This window comes from Phoxinus phoxinus, assembly GCF_949152265.1.
Source record: "Phoxinus phoxinus genome assembly, chromosome: 17".
Classification (NCBI taxonomy): Eukaryota; Metazoa; Chordata; class Actinopteri; order Cypriniformes; family Leuciscidae; genus Phoxinus; species Phoxinus phoxinus.
The window spans coordinates 17,935,481-17,951,436 of NC_136892.1; the positions used below are offsets into that span (position 1 = coordinate 17,935,481).

The 15,956-nt window shown below is 38.8% G+C and overlaps 1 protein-coding gene across 2 annotated transcripts in view; it reads left to right on the plus strand.

Moving 5' to 3' along the window:
* The window catches only part of arhgap32b (Rho GTPase activating protein 32b), a 112,409-nt gene that overhangs the window by 42,727 nt on the left and 53,726 nt on the right, over positions 1 to 15,956 (plus strand). For both annotated transcript variants that reach the window (XM_079586097.1, XM_079586098.1), the window contains exons 3-5: positions 12,589 to 12,697; positions 14,535 to 14,626; positions 14,730 to 14,814. In XM_079586097.1, coding sequence (XP_079442223.1) covers positions 12,589 to 12,697; positions 14,535 to 14,626; positions 14,730 to 14,814 — 286 coding nt within the window. The remainder of the gene's footprint in view (positions 1 to 12,588; positions 12,698 to 14,534; positions 14,627 to 14,729; positions 14,815 to 15,956) is intronic.

The window sequence follows — 15,956 nt, forward strand, 5'->3', positions numbered from 1 at the left end:
GTCTTTCCTCATCAGACCTCCTCGGGGAGATCTCACCTGGGTTATTTTACTCGTTTAAGGTACCTGTTTGTCTCTGTGTGTGTTGCGTTCTTGCTCCTGTGTGAGTTTTTGCGTCCCTGCCTCAGCATGCCCTTTGCTTCCCTGCGGTTTCATTCATAACTGTAGAGGTTATTTTTGTGTGCAGCGTGTGTGTGCGCAGCAAAATGCTTGGGCACGTACATCCTATTCCTCTCCAGGGGTTGAGGAGAAATGTCAGAAGTGCGAGCTCTAGGAGGTACGCACAGATGCAGCAGAAACTATGTAAGCTAAATGTTTTTAGAGCGTTGCGTACATATATCCAACATATTGTATGCAGAGCAACATTACCCAGCTGCTAGCACTGATAAATACCCAACATGATAACATTTATTTCTTCGGAATAACGTCATTCCTCATATATATCCCTGCCGTCATCAAAGCCCAAATTTTGCAGTCAGATAACAGGGTGCTGAGTGCACAGTCTGTATGAAAATCCACGATGCTGAGTAGTAAAGCTGTGGCAGCCAATAAAAAGCGTTACAATGCCAGTACACTCCCACCCACCCACTCTCACGGCTGAGCGCTGAGCGCAAGTCACATGATCTGCAGCGCTCACGAGAGCCTGGATGCTTTGGCTTCCTCTCTGAAATTCTGCCCTAAATCCCTCTCCTATCACCTTCCCGCCAACGGTTTGGGGCTCTGCGGCGATTGTCCTGTGTTTTGAGGATTATTGTCCGGCCATTTTAGCCCTCAGCCTCACTTGAACACAGTCCAAGTCTGGTATGCCGAAGGTTGCCATGGCAGCCACAGCTTAGCATATATTAAATATTAGCACAACATCAGTGAAAGAAGGCAAGGAAAAGGACAAGGGGAGGCAGCATGTTCTCTCAGCTGTTGTGGAAAGCATTCCAGATTTGGTGGTCATTTTCATACACACCCCTGCTTATGATTCATAGTCACTAGGGGAAATGCTTAAGCTGTGCTGAGGCTTTGCTTTCACAGTCCCTGGTACTCTGATGGCCTAGAGCACTGCAATCCTTCAATATGCTGTCCTGCCGCTGCACCGCATGCGTATCTTAAATAAGCACCCTCTAGAGTAGGACTCTGACATTGAATAGCCTCCAGCTAGGAGGAGCACTTTTAAAGTTCAGAACAGTCTGCAAAGAGTATGCAATAGTTAAATTTGTTGCTTAAACTTTGTTACCTTTCTTATCGACGTCTAGGTTGCAGTAAGAGACCTCTGAAGTAGATCAGTTAGTCGCGTGGCTATTTACTTGCCATTTAAGAGACTGTTATTATCCAAAGCAGCTTACTGTGCACTGATTGCAGGGCCAGTCTGCCCTGAGCAACTTGGAGGTTTAGTGCCTCACTTAAGGGCACTAAAGTGATAAATGGGTTTGTGATCCTGGTCTACTTGGATTTTTAAACCACTACCTCCTTAATCCTTTAACATTAGATCTCTGTTTCCCTGTAAGGCTCATTTTCACCCATCTCAACACTATACTGCTGAAGTGATTGCAGGTTAAGTGGGACTTTTGAAGTGTATATATATATATATATATTTTTTTTTTTACATGCAAATGCTATTTGGGAGATACTGACAAGCAGTTAATCGTGTAGTCGTAACCAATGCCTTATTTATATTTTAGCTTTAATTAATGTGTGACTATCCATTTATTGATTGCTAGTTAACTCTTTACAATAAGGTTATATAATTCTAACATTAGTTAATGCAATTAGTAGTTATTATGACCTAAAAGTAAAAAAAATTATATACAGTGTTACCCTTGCTTAAAATTAACTTTTTAATTACTTTTTAATACACTATTTACTATTGTTTATTATATTATTTAATATATATTTATTGTTCAGTAGTTAAAGTTGTTATTTTTACATTTTATAATTCATTCATTTATATATATATATATATATATATATATATACACATACATACATACATATACATTAATGCATATTGAATTACCAATACTACATTGAACAATAACAACAATGTAACTGACAATAATGTATGCATGCTTTTAATTTTTAAAACCGTACTGCAAAGTGTAACAAATAGTTACTTGATCAATGAAATCATTACGTTGACCTGCTAATAAAAGTAATTTGTTCACCAGCCAGTCTGCAATAGTAGTGGTGCATGTTAGCTTTGCTTTACAGCCAGTGAAGATAATGAAACACAAAGATGTAGCCTAATGTCTATTTATTTTTCTCTCTATATTATTATTATTATTTTTTTTTTTTGTCTGATTTTTATTTTTTAATCGCATTCAGTTCAGGCTGCAAATTCACAACTTGGGTAAAATAAAATTTATTTTGATGTGGTACTGTAGTTTCAAATCGGCGCAAGAAAAGTAATTGATTTATTGATTGAGTTCTCTGTAAGACACACCAAACAGATTTGCTTTTTTTGTTCATAAAATAAACTTGTGTTAGCCCAGAATCTTCTTGTGTCCGTGATTGGGTAATACTGAGCAAACGGGAGAGCTCTCGGCTGCCTGAAATATTGCATGCTGACAGAGTGCATTTCTACCAGCATTTTTCTATCAGTTGACAATTTGTTCGTCCTCACAGTGACGAAGCATTCCTGCAGGACTTGCCCCTGCTTGAGATCGAACACTGCGTGTAAAGCAGTACTTCTTTCAAAAATGAACATTCTGTCATTATTAAAGTCTCAAGTTGTCACAAACCTGCTATTCTGTTATTCATAGAAAACAAAACTAGAATTGTAAGTAACTTTATCTCTTTTTCAAATCACCAAAAAACAATAATAACCCTCAATGATACTGATAACCTGATAAGCCTCCATTTTGGGTATTTGCATGACAAAAAAAAGTGTTCCACAGAGGAAAGAATGTCATAAGGGTGAGTAAATAATGATAGTTTTAGTTTTTGGTGAACTATTCCTTTATATGCAAAGTCTGCATTTTGAACCTATATCAATTGATTGAAAATCCCATGTGAAAGCAAGTGAGAATGTTTCGTCTGATTTTGATGCACCAGTCCTCCAGTAGACCATCATTTAATTTCTCCAAAATACCTCTTCAGGATCGAAGAGTTGCAGAAGCATATGGTCTGTGCTGTTGATTTCAGTGCCAGTAGCCTCTCATGTTAAAAATAATTTAATTTTTAGTGAGTTTAATTGGAAAGTGTTACTCTGTGTGGGCTGGTTTGACTTGCATTACTTCACTGCCACTAGAGTTTACAGATAGAAAGTTCCCCATGTAGGGGACAGCAAGCTCTAGGCCTGGTCTCTTGTGTACACGTTTAGAAAGGCTGGCTATTGTTTTGATCATTTCCAATTCAACATGTCCAAGTGTGCTTGCGATTTGAAATGACGTCAATTTTTTTTAGTGTGATCCTCCTGATTTCTTCTTTCGAGAGTAATGGCCTCATCTTTTGAGATCAAAACTGACTGCATCCACACAAGCAGCGTGCATATGAGTAAAGCTGACTTGTCAAATCGCGCTACATTACTGCCGTTATCGACATTGTACATTTGTAAATGTAGGGTTCTACGGGAAAAAAAGCATTGCCGTAAATCGCGCTGATTAAATCTAACGATCGCTTATATCACGTCAAACCGCGAAAATTATACTTTGTTCTCAAATTGTTAATATTAACAACATCAGCATTGCGTGACTACATTTAATGCCCTTCTGATATTTATCCTTGTTTTTGCATGGGCCCGGTTGCAGTCTCTTTGTCTGTCTTACGCATTTTACAACGGGTGAATCTCCAGTTCACTGGTGATTGTCGGTTGAACCTTTCTGGATCCGCCATCTAATTGAGAAGTTTAATTATATCAAGTGCTGTGAGAGAAGGCTGTATATCATAAAAGGCTATAAGCATATACCCTACTAGATGAGACGCCTTCTTTACATGTACAGATGTGACGTAATGACGCAAAGACATGCTTGAATTTCCCGCAGAAATCCACCAGTACCACTGGAATTAAAAACATTATTACAAGTTTACCGTTTTAAATCGAAGGCAAGCAGATAGTTTTGAACACTGACAGGTTATGTACTTTAATTTTTAACCCAAAAAAGTTACGGACTGCAGCTTTGTCACGTACATTTTAAACCGTTTTGTCAATACTATTTACTCTATTATACAACGCAATAATAGTTCCAATTAAATCCACCACCTCAGAACTGTTGTCTCCAAGCAACACACGGCGTTATGTGAACAAATCTGCTGCTTTGAATGAATCGGGAGAGTCAATGATTTATATCCCATTCATAAATTCAGCCACTTGCTGCTTTACTTAAAGTCCCTGTAAAGTCAAAATTAAGTATGTGTTCTGAGTTTGTCACACCACAGAAAAATTTGTTATTAGCCACCCAGCCAAATTTGAATGCTAAAGAAAGCCGCCAAGTAAATAAAATAAGCTATCAAAATCTTGAAAAAATTAGCAGTATTCTCTGCTCTCAAGCGCTGGGGGCGTGTTCACTGGCTGCGCTGAAACCACGCCCTTTTGCGGGACGAGAGGAGGAAAGCTGAGGCGGGAGATGGTCGGTTCGGCCCCATTCACCAGTAGCGGCGGATTATCAGTGAATCCTAGTTGTCTCCGACGAAAGTTTATAAAACTATCCTGTGTAAAATGATCACTACAGAGGCGGGTGTTGGTGGTGATCCTCAGCTCTCCATCAAGGTGGTTCTTCACAAAATGAATCCACCTCTTCTTGATATGGTCGTTTTTCTGAAATTTAAATAAGGACACAGATCTGTTTTGTAAGTGATCGCATCCAGGTAATACGCATTTCCGTGATGAAGGCATAGCTAGCTAGCAAACTGTAGGCTGTAGTAACTAATTGTACTGACAGTAACTCGCGAATGTGCTCTAGTTATATTGTTAGGGGAGGGGCCAGCGTCAGTGGCTCCAGTGCATCATCGAGGCACCGTTTTAGCCCCCCCCCCCCCCAAAAAACAACCAACCAATCTCCTTAACCACCACCAATGTGCAGCATCCACCTGGATGATGCGAGGGCAGCCATATTGCGCCAGAACTCCAACCACACACCAGCTCATTGGTGGAGAGGAGACAGAGTGATAGAGCCAATCCGTGTGGAGATAATTAGGAGGCCATGATGGACAGAAGCCAATGGGCAAATTTAGCCTGGACATCCTTGCATTTTTAGTGACCACAGAGAGTAAGGACCTGAGTTTAACGTCTCATCTAAAGGACGGTGCTTTTTTTACCATCACTATACTGGGGCATTAGGACCCACACAGAGACCACAGGGTGAGCACTCCTGCTGGCTTCACTAACATCTCTTCCAGCAGCCACCTAGTTTTTCCCAGAAGGTCTCCCATTCAGGTACTGACCAGAATCATCCCTCCTTAAATTCAGTGGGTAATCAGTCTTGGGCTACAGGGGGATATGGCTTCTGTCGTAGAAGAGGAGGAGCTCTGATACTTAATCTTTTCTTGTTATTTTGCCCTCTCTTTTTCCTTCTATAATCGGCGTTAATGAAATGCTGACTCTTGATAGAGGTGATTTCATGATTTATGAAGGCCTAGCATGAACTGCAGTGGCCTCCAGGAGTTAACGACTTCCATGGCGGACACTCCATCTCGACCTTAGAAACATCCCAATTATCTCTGTTGACCTGCAGTGGCTGAAACGCTACCTTCCACACTGTTGTCATCAAGATTCACTTGGCCAGAATGGTACCATATTCTAAGTTGTTACAAAAGTTACACAATCACAATTTAAATGATTCTGCTGATTTTGAAATACATTCTGGGTAATTGCTGATTGTGCTGACTGGGTAATTAAGATGATTAAATTGAGAAATGTTAATGTGAATAAAATAGATGCAAATGTGACAAATAAAAATGCATGATAGTTTTTCATCAGATATAATTTCTTAAAAGTATGTGCTGTGGTGTCCGATTCACAAACAAATTACTCTTATGACATGGTTCTTTTTTTGTGAGTCAGTCAACAACATTCATAGAAACCACTTCTAACTCTCTGCTGAGAAAGTGATTTGAATTGGGCTGTTAGTGAATCGATTAGAACCATTACCAAGTTCACAGTTGAGCTGAACCGTGAGTCATTTTATACATTAAATGCTATTTACTTTTTTTTATATATATATATATATATATATATATATATATATATATATATATATATATATATATATATATATATATATATATATATATATATTATAAACAACAACATTCAAATATTAAATTATATTGGTTATAATTTAGCATATGAAGTCCAATAGGCATCAATTACTCAATGAACTGAAGCACTTTTCATACATCACCTTTATCAACCTGGTCTTTTAGTCAACTGAAGTAATTTGCCTCTTAAATGTAGCATTTTAGGAGCTAATGGCTCCTTGAATATCTTTTTTTTCTGGCTGCTGTGAATCATTGTGTAATGTCAAATTGTCAGTACCTGACAGTACACCGCTTGTATCTGCTGCTAAAAGCGTAATCGGATTAGCTAAATTGTTTAACAATATAATAAACATGCAGGGAGTGGTGGATTTGTAGTCATTTTTGAATGTTAGGAGGCCCAACTCTGCAGAATTTTATTGTGAAGTGTTGAGGATGCAGACTCTGTGTGGGCCTGTCATTAGCATATCTATCTAACCTCACCCCCGAATACCCTGCTCATCTCCACGTACGTGATGGAATCTCCTGCTCCATCACACCATGCTTCATTGAGCACTCTTGTTCCATGAGTGATTCACTAACCAAAATACACACAGGCCCGTGGCCGCTGTGCATTGTAGTTCAAGCAAATTAGATTAATCATGTTATTGATTAAGCACTGCAGTTGGTTGCACCTGGATCAGCGAAGAGTTCTGGCAGCAGTGTCATAATGCAGCACACTGTTGCTTTCTGGACATCATCCATTCTGGTGATTATGGATGCAAACTCTGCTGTGTCAGAACTACATGGAGGATGGCAGTTTGAGATCATTAACGTATGGATAAGTCAACCTGATCTATTCCCCTTCGAAGTGCTGGATCTGTGTTCATGTGAGCCTGAAACAGGCAGCAAGGGCGAGATCTGATATGTACTACAGAGACGTGGATGAATTATCCAGGCTGTTTTTGATGCATAACCTGCACAAAATAATTTAATCTTTATTTTCAGCTTATTTTTCAGTAATAATAATGTATTTAACCCTCTGGAGTCTAAGGTGTTTTTGGGGTCCTTGAGATGTTTTGATATGCCCTGATATTTGTATTTTTTTCAGTTGCTTATAAACATATTAATGGCAAAGGTGTAATTACACTCTATTTAGCACAAACATGGCTATCATAATATGTGAGCAACATGTATGTACATGTTTGCATTTTTGAGAGAATATTATTTATGCGTGGTTATTCAAAAAACTCAAACTTAAATGTTCTGATATAAGACCACAAACGACCAACTTCACATATTCCCACAATACTTTTGACTAATGGGTGCTGTCGGCTAGAGTATTTACTTCAAAATGATCTGAAAATCATCCGGGCTAATCGTTCACATTAAACAATAGATTGATTTAAATTTTGTAAGACACTTTTTGTTTGGAAAGGCAATATGCAGGTGGGCGTGAATGATCCAACAAGGTCATGAATAATGTCCTCATTCCCACCTGGAGAAGACAAAGAGCTGCTAATGCTGCATACTAATGAGCAATTCATAGGTGTCACTGTGGCTACAAGAAAAAATGCAAAGACAACACACACACATATATACATACATACATACATATATATACCAGTATATATATATATATATATATATATATATATATATATTACTACATAATTGGTTCAGAGTTGGAAACATCTTGAAAAAAGTGTATTTTTCCACAAACTGTATGCTTGCAAATTGTATAATATCCAAGGTAAACATTTCTAATTGTGCAGTTAATTCTCATTCGTATTTTCAGAAAGTTTTGGATTATGTAGGCTATCCTCTCCCCAAATTTGTCACTAATAAAACACAAAAATAATTTATAGAGAAGGCTTATATTGACCTTTTAAGATTTTGTTTGTACCTTGTAAATTAGGTTTTGATGTGGCAGTATAAGCTTTATAAATAATCTATCCAAAACGAAATGTTGTCTTTCATATTTCGTCTGTAACATGTGGTCTTTTATAGCCTACTATATATTAGGGCATAAATGTTAATTTGCAGTTTAATATGTTGCTTATACAAACACATTTTATTTAAACGTATTCAGTCGATTTTTACTCATCTCAGTAGGCAATATAGTTTGCTAAAAGCGAAACTCGCGCGAGCTGTAGTAAACAACAGCATGCGCCGTTCATTCATTCAAACACAGAAACGCGATTCAAATATAAACAGTCTTTTGCGGTTTACAGACACCATTTCATATCGCGATTAGAACAAAGCACTTACTGATGATCTGCAGCTGGACCCGTTGTTCGGCTACTCCAGCACGTTTGAGGTAACATTTCCAGGATTATCACGATATTATTATTCCTCACAGCGAGTGTGTTGTCCAGCTGTTGTGGGCGTTGACTGGTTTGCATGTGTTGCTTCAGATTAGAATTTGAATAGCGCGCGCGCTGTCGATGGGCGTGTCACATTAGCGGAGTAATGAGCTGGCAGAAAGATAATGAGGACGGCTGATCTCTCGCTCTTTATATATAGATTACATAAACAGAGAATATTTCTTTTAGTTTTGAATTAGATAATTTAAAACTACACACTTAAATGATTATAGAGATATATATCTCATGTCTGAGTGAATAGTATTCGCTGAGTTTTATTTGAGTTTAGAGAAGTGCTTCAGAAAAAAAGTTCACGGAGACGGAGAGGCAGAAAGCACTCCCTGTTTACTTTCTTTATTTTACAAAATCGTTTTATTTCGATTGTAAGTGGACACATAAAAAAGTAGACATTTAACAGATTATTTTTTCATATTTCTTAAGGCTGTATGACCAAAACTGACTGAGTATTTTAGGTCTATTTTGCTGCTATGTAAAAAAAAACGAGCAAAACGCGCCCGCGCGTTTGCCGACCCCAGGGGGTTAAGCACCCCTAAAACAAGATGATTTTTTTCTTGTTTTTAACAGAAATCTGCAAGAATTTGGTGCGGTTTATGCTTAAGAAAAACTTTGCCAATGGCGTAAGAAAAGTATCTTAAGATCTTAATTTAAGATATTCTGTAAGGTCACAGTTTTGCTGATTAAGGTACTTTTTTCACCTGGCTCGTTTGGAGCATTTTGTTTCAGAACCTGTTGCATCTTAGTTTGGTTCATTCACACCTGAACGAGACAATGTGTTGTATAAAAAGCAGCAGTGTCTGACTTCTGAGTGAGGATATTAGTATTTACAGGTGAAAAACAAAGAGTGCCTCTTCATCTTACGGTTTTATAATTGCAATTCTCCATGCATTACAATAATGCTGTCCTATCAAAGCCTTGATTCCTGCTATAACTGCATACACAATTTCACCGGCTTCAACGCATAAGAATAATAGTCATTTGACAACGGGTGCGGATACTTAAATAAGAGAAAATGATTGGTGCGGGTGGATGATTTGTTTTTGGCTGCGGATTCGGGTGACGTTGGAGCTCATCCGTACATCTCTAATTATCCGGTGTTTTACTTTCCGCACTATTTTCAAAGGTCAGCAAAACATTGGTCTCGTAAGGCGAAGAAAAACTCCACTGTGTTGAGCCTTCGTCCTCCATCGCGCCATTGATAAGTCAAAGATGAGTTGAAGTCCCCTTTTTAATGACGTACGACTCGCATTTACTGGGGAATATCCGATTTGTCTGCTTACATGGCACATGCAAATGCACGTATCCGATTCATATCCAATTTATTTCCACATATGAGTGAGCCCTGAAACCGATCTGAGAAAATCGGAATCCATGTGCTTTTTTCCTGCGTACACGTTCGCCGGTCATATCCGATCTGTGCCACATGAGAGGAAAAAATCGGAATTGGGTCACTTGAACCATGCAGTGTAAATGGGGCCCATGTGTACATGCCTAAATTTCCTTTAGCTCAGTTTCAGTTAGCTTTCCTGTAGCTCAGTGGTAAAATGGACACCTAACCCCAGCTGCTCCCGACGAGCTGGATGGCGCTTTGCATGGCTGACACCGCCGTCGGTGTATGAATGGGTGAATGTGAGGCAAATGTAAAGCGCTTTGGTGGCCATTGGGTCTGTGAAAGCGCTATATAAATGCAGTCCTTTTACCATTTACCATTTTCCTGTAGCTCAGTGGTAAGAGCATTGCGTTAACAACGCAAGGTTGTGGGTTCGATCCCAGGGGATTGCACATACCTATGTATAAATGTATAATGTAAAATGTAAATGCACTGAGTTGCTGACATGTAATTGGCAGATTAGATATTTGTCTTAATGAGCAGTTAAACAGGTGTACCTTATAAAGTGGCGTGTGTGGGTGTGTAAACCCACTGTAAACGTTTCTCTTTGGTTACCTGGCTGAAATGCAACTTGAAACATAACTGCCAGCCTGAATAGAGAGGACTTTGAGACTCCAGTGACATCAGCAGATTCAAATACCTGTTTGCTGCTCAACAGTGTTTTTTGTTTAATATTATATATATAGGTGCTGGTCATAAAATTTGAATATCATCAAAACGTTGATTTATTTCAAAAATTTATTCAACTTAACAAACCTGCCTGAGATTGATAGATGGAAAAATCCATCTCACACAAGTCTCTAGTTGGAGCATTTTTAATTACTTGCATTCACGTCTCGCCTCCCTCTGCCATTGTATGCTACCACGACAAAGCACGTACGTGACCAATAACGTCAGAAAAGCATCGGTACATTATAATCGGTCATGGTCTATTACTAAACCGATACCGAATTGTCCTCGTCTGCATTGCGATGCATCGTAGAAACTATTATTTTCGACACCCATACCACTTACAAAGAAATGAAGGGTCAATATTTTTTATGGTAGGTTTATTTTAACGGATAGAGACAGAATATCAACCAAACAATCCAAAACACATACATTGGTTATAAATTGATTTGCATTTCAGTGAGTGGAAAGTATTTGATCCCCAAGCAAAACACAATTTAGTACTTTGTGGAGACACCTTTGTTGGCAACCACAGAGGTAAGACGTTTCTTGTAGTTGGTCACCAGGTTTGCACACATCTCAAGAGGGATTTTGGGCCACTCCTTGCAGAGCAAACTTGTCAATCCATGACTCTGTGGAAACTGGCCAATAGGGGGACAGTTTCAATCTCATGTGACTTACAACATTTTGGTGCACTTGAAACGTTGCCTTGTGAAAGTGAACCAACCAAACCAAGAAAATGCAACATTGGAACAAAATTATGTCCCTGATTTGAGATGAAGCGAATGATCTACAGGTCTGAAACCGCCCTAAGACGATGTTTTTTGGATTGTCTAAGGTCCTTCTTTGATGTTAATTTCTGGTCATCTTCTAGATAATGTTGTTAGTAAATGATAAATGTCAGATGAATATAAGTGATTTTTAAATGGTTAATTTCTGTACATTGCTCCCAGTCGTAATATCTTGAGCGTCTTCCCTGGCACATTCCTTATGGCGAGAACCATTTTCACTGTGCTCCATAAATCCTCAGCATAATTAAAGGTCTTACACGGATGCAAACCATGTCATTAATTCAGCCCATATTTGTGTGGTGGTGTCAAGTTCTTGTTTATTGTAAAATGGCAACAGGCACACTTTCACAGTTTATGACATTTGTTGGATGTACTATTGTGCCGTAAACTGCAGGATCACTTATTAAACTCCAACGCAAGCGTCTCTGCTTAAAGTAGGTAGATAAACATTCAAAGCCATTTTCCAGGTCATCCAGATTGGTTTATTCCATATCGTATAACTTTTATTTTATTCATTCCATGTCTTTTTATGGAAACAATTTTCTCTTTTCTGTCAGAACATCCCCCACTTTGGAAAGTGTAACCGTACCACTGACCGCGCTGCGCTTTTCATCTCTGATCAGCGGTGGTTTGTCATTTTGCCAATGTGAGACAAGCCAGACTGCTACTTTGTCTCTCCCACCCTCTCATTCATCAGGGTTGGAAGGAAATAATATCTTTGCTTTCTTTCATATCACCCATTAGACCAAATGACTTTTTTCTGTTATTTTTAAAGTAAATCAACAGCATCTACTTTTCTAGGCTGCAGGCATTTTCAAAGAATACTGAAGATACCCTTGACTTAAATTGGTAGATATCCCTGCATGCTGTTGTAGTGATCTCACTTTGATTCCCTGCTGTGCATGCTGAACAAAATTTTTCCCTTTCGTGTCACTGTGATTAGTTTCGACATCTTGTCTAATTGAAATGATGCTGCCATTAACACCTCTGTGAAGGATGGGATGTTCTAAATCACCACCTTACATAGAGGACGAGCCATTTTTGCTGTCACACTGCCTATCTGATATTCTACTCGGCTCCGCTGTCATAATTCTCAAAGGCAGGCGCAAAGCAGGCTATATCTGTTTAGTTCACAGGCTATCAGACTGACCCTGCTGCTTCTCTCTATATCCCATCCCCTCCCCTCTCCCCTCAGGGGCCTGAGACCTGGACGGCACCCGGAAGAAGACGATATCGTGCCAGAGCTTGCCAGAAGCATCCACCCCCGAGAGCGACCTGACTGGGAGGAAACCATCAGCGCAATGGTGAGAAGCCAAGTGCTCGCACAAATTCAGAGACTCCCTCCCACACCCTACGTTTACAATTGTAGTAGTAAAGAGAGCAGATAACATACCCTGAAGCTGTGAAAATTAAAGACTGACTGGTTATTGCTGGTAGGGACAGCTATAATTATTTTATATAAGATCCATATTAGTGCCATAGACTGACATTATAACCTGTACGTAGGAACATGCTCTTGTCAGATGCCTACAGAGCGATAATGTACTGTAGATCTGGTCATAGAGCAGACACAAAGCAGAATTATTTATATAATTCATGAATTATGAAATAAAGGAATGAATGGACATGAAATGTAGATTTGAGTTTTATTGAGAATTATTTTAGGAAGGAGACTGCAGATTAATATGATAGGAAACCAGTTGCCTGGGGTAATGGTCAATAATACGGTTTAGTAATCATTATGTAAAACATTCTAAAAACACTCACTTTTATTCAATATATTGCATGCATGCTGAATCAAATTATAAATTTCTATCAAATATGTAAAGCATAATGTAGTCAGTCATTCATTAATGTAAAATACACCCCGTCATGAAGCAGCTAACACATCATCTGACTCTTCTGTGATGACGTACAGTATATCGCAGTATCCCAGGTTGACCTATTAGAATGGAGTATTCCAGAGCAGTGTAGTAATAGATGACTGTATATCACTGCTTTGATGATCTACACCATCTATAACGTTCTTTCCTCAGCCTTTGTTCATTACAGAATTAGTTCATGATGATTTCACCAGCACTGACATACTTTCATTCAGTGGTGCTGATAAAAAAAACTGTCTCCATAGCAACCTGACTGTTGGCTGATGTTGTTTTGAGCACAAACAGATTAGCGAAGACATATCAGGGGAATCACCATGTATCGCCTCACTCTTGATACATTCATTTAATGCTCTTAGGTTCAGTTTTGTAACATTGTGTACCGGGGTATTAATTTAACTTGTTAATTTTACTGTCAAGGTCATCAAGCTCTAGTCGCTGTTGTCTCTGCACTGTCGTGACCTAGTTTCACTGTCACTTATAGTGAAGTGAGACTGTGATGATCAACAGACTGGGTGTTACAAATAATGAAACCGAACTAGATTTGGACCAGACCCAGTCTAGCTTTCACACCATGTTTTACACCAGTAGAAACTGGTCTGTTCAGCCGCATGGCATATTTGAAGGCTGCATGGTCAGGAGACTTTTGATAATTCTGTGACTGGCTTCTAAGACCCACACTTTCAAAGCATTATTCATATTTCATGAGCATTTTGAATCACTGGCTTGTTTTGCTTGGCCTTGCCAGATGACGGTCTCTCACTTGGCAAGGAATTGAAGAGAATTCAATAGAGCATTATAAAGCATACTAGCTGTCAAAAGATTCAGATGCTGGACGCACGCTTAGCCTTTGTAGACAACAGTTCAGGGTCATTCAGCTTTTCGGCATATCTGTTTAACCTGTCTTTGACCCTGTTGTAGCTGTTTCTTTCCTTCCATTACTCCGTATCTGGTGCCTACAGGTGCTCAGTGGTGTTAAATTATATTCTTATTATGCTGTGCTTTTTTAAGGAGGGATTTGTCTCTCTTGAGCTCTTCTTTGCACAAAGATTTGGGAGGAGACTGTTCATGTCCTTTTAAAAACTATATTTCAAGTGCTTTATCATTTGGGCCAAGCCCCTGCCCATATAATGCATAAGTATTAGTGATTGTATTGTACAATTTTGAATTTAAAATGTAAAAAAAAGAGAGCTGTAGGGGAGGTGTTAGGTTTTCCTAAATTTTTTGTCTTTAGCTGATCACATCCTGATCTCTCTTTCAGGCACGAAGTGCTGAAATTCCAGAGCTGACCTCTGAGCCTCTCATGCGCTCCTGCAGCAGCACTGCCAGTATGAAGGTGAAGAATGTTAAAAAGTAAGTGTCAAACATTTACACACCCAAAGTCACAAAGGTTTCTATATTATCCTCATGTTTTCAATAGCTGAATATTAAACTTACCAATCTGTGATCTTTTCAGACTCTCATTCACCAAGGGCCACTTCCCAAAGTTAGCCGAATGTGCCCACTTCCACTATGAAAATGTTGACTTTGGGACAATACAGGTAAGATCTTAAGCCCTTTAATATCCGTAAACCTGGCTCTCAGTGATTGAACTTGAAAGGGACAGTGTTGAAAATGAGGCAAAAGGGGAGATTAAATTCTATTGTGCATGCGTGTTAGTGTGCAATAAAATGTCAAGGGTGTGCAGATAACACCAGAGTGCCACAGCTGGGAGAGGAACAGCAGTGTGTCGCTAATGCAAGGCTCCAGGGAATTGAAAAGTGAGGATCAATGTGATATAACGTCCCTCTCAAACCTGCAGTAGCACTCTTGCAGATGACTATTTCCTCTGCTAGGGCTGGGCATCCTCAGCTACTTCACCATACATTACATCTCGAAACATGTCACGATTCAGTCATGATGTATCGCTATATCATAATTGTATCTCTACTGAAACTGCGCCAGAAGCGTGACAGTAAGACTCAGTGTGATGGCAAGCGAGTGTATTTGTTGAATCGGTTTCAATCTCTTCACTTTAGTCCAGCATCGTGTCACACTGAGAGACACCGGTTTTAGAGTTTGTACTTATTTAGGTGATGTCCATCTTCACTAAATGTAGGAAATTATATAAATGAATGTGTAAGTTAATAACATGAGACACTGTTTAATATGCATATATATTACTGACATTCTTCAAAATATCATCTTATGTGTTCAGCAAAATAAATAAATTCATACAGATTTTAAATAGAATTTTAATTTTGAAGTGAATTAATCTTTTAATATGTGGAGTTGTTAAGAGATGATCAGTGATATTTGCGTCACCTGTGCCTAGTCATAATGTTTTAACTCATCAGTGTATGTATTTTTCAGGGTCAGAAATTCACACTGATGTAAGTTTAGTAATTGCTAAACACTAATAGACCAAAATTTGGCCTCATTTTTAATTGTTTTGAAGTGGTATTTTGGGGAAATACTTTGAGGTCTGCTTGGTTACAGCAGGGTTTCCCAACCTGTGGCTCGTCACCCCCATCAGGGCTGTCTCAGGGGTCGAAGAGTGGATTTGATTTTAGAGAAGCTAATGATTTTACTCATCACGTTTAAATAATCCAAGCTAATAAACAGATGTTTCATAGATAGCAAAAATAAGGGTGTGTTTTTTTTCCAGTGTAAGTTTCCATTTAAAAGCAGTTTAAACTAAACC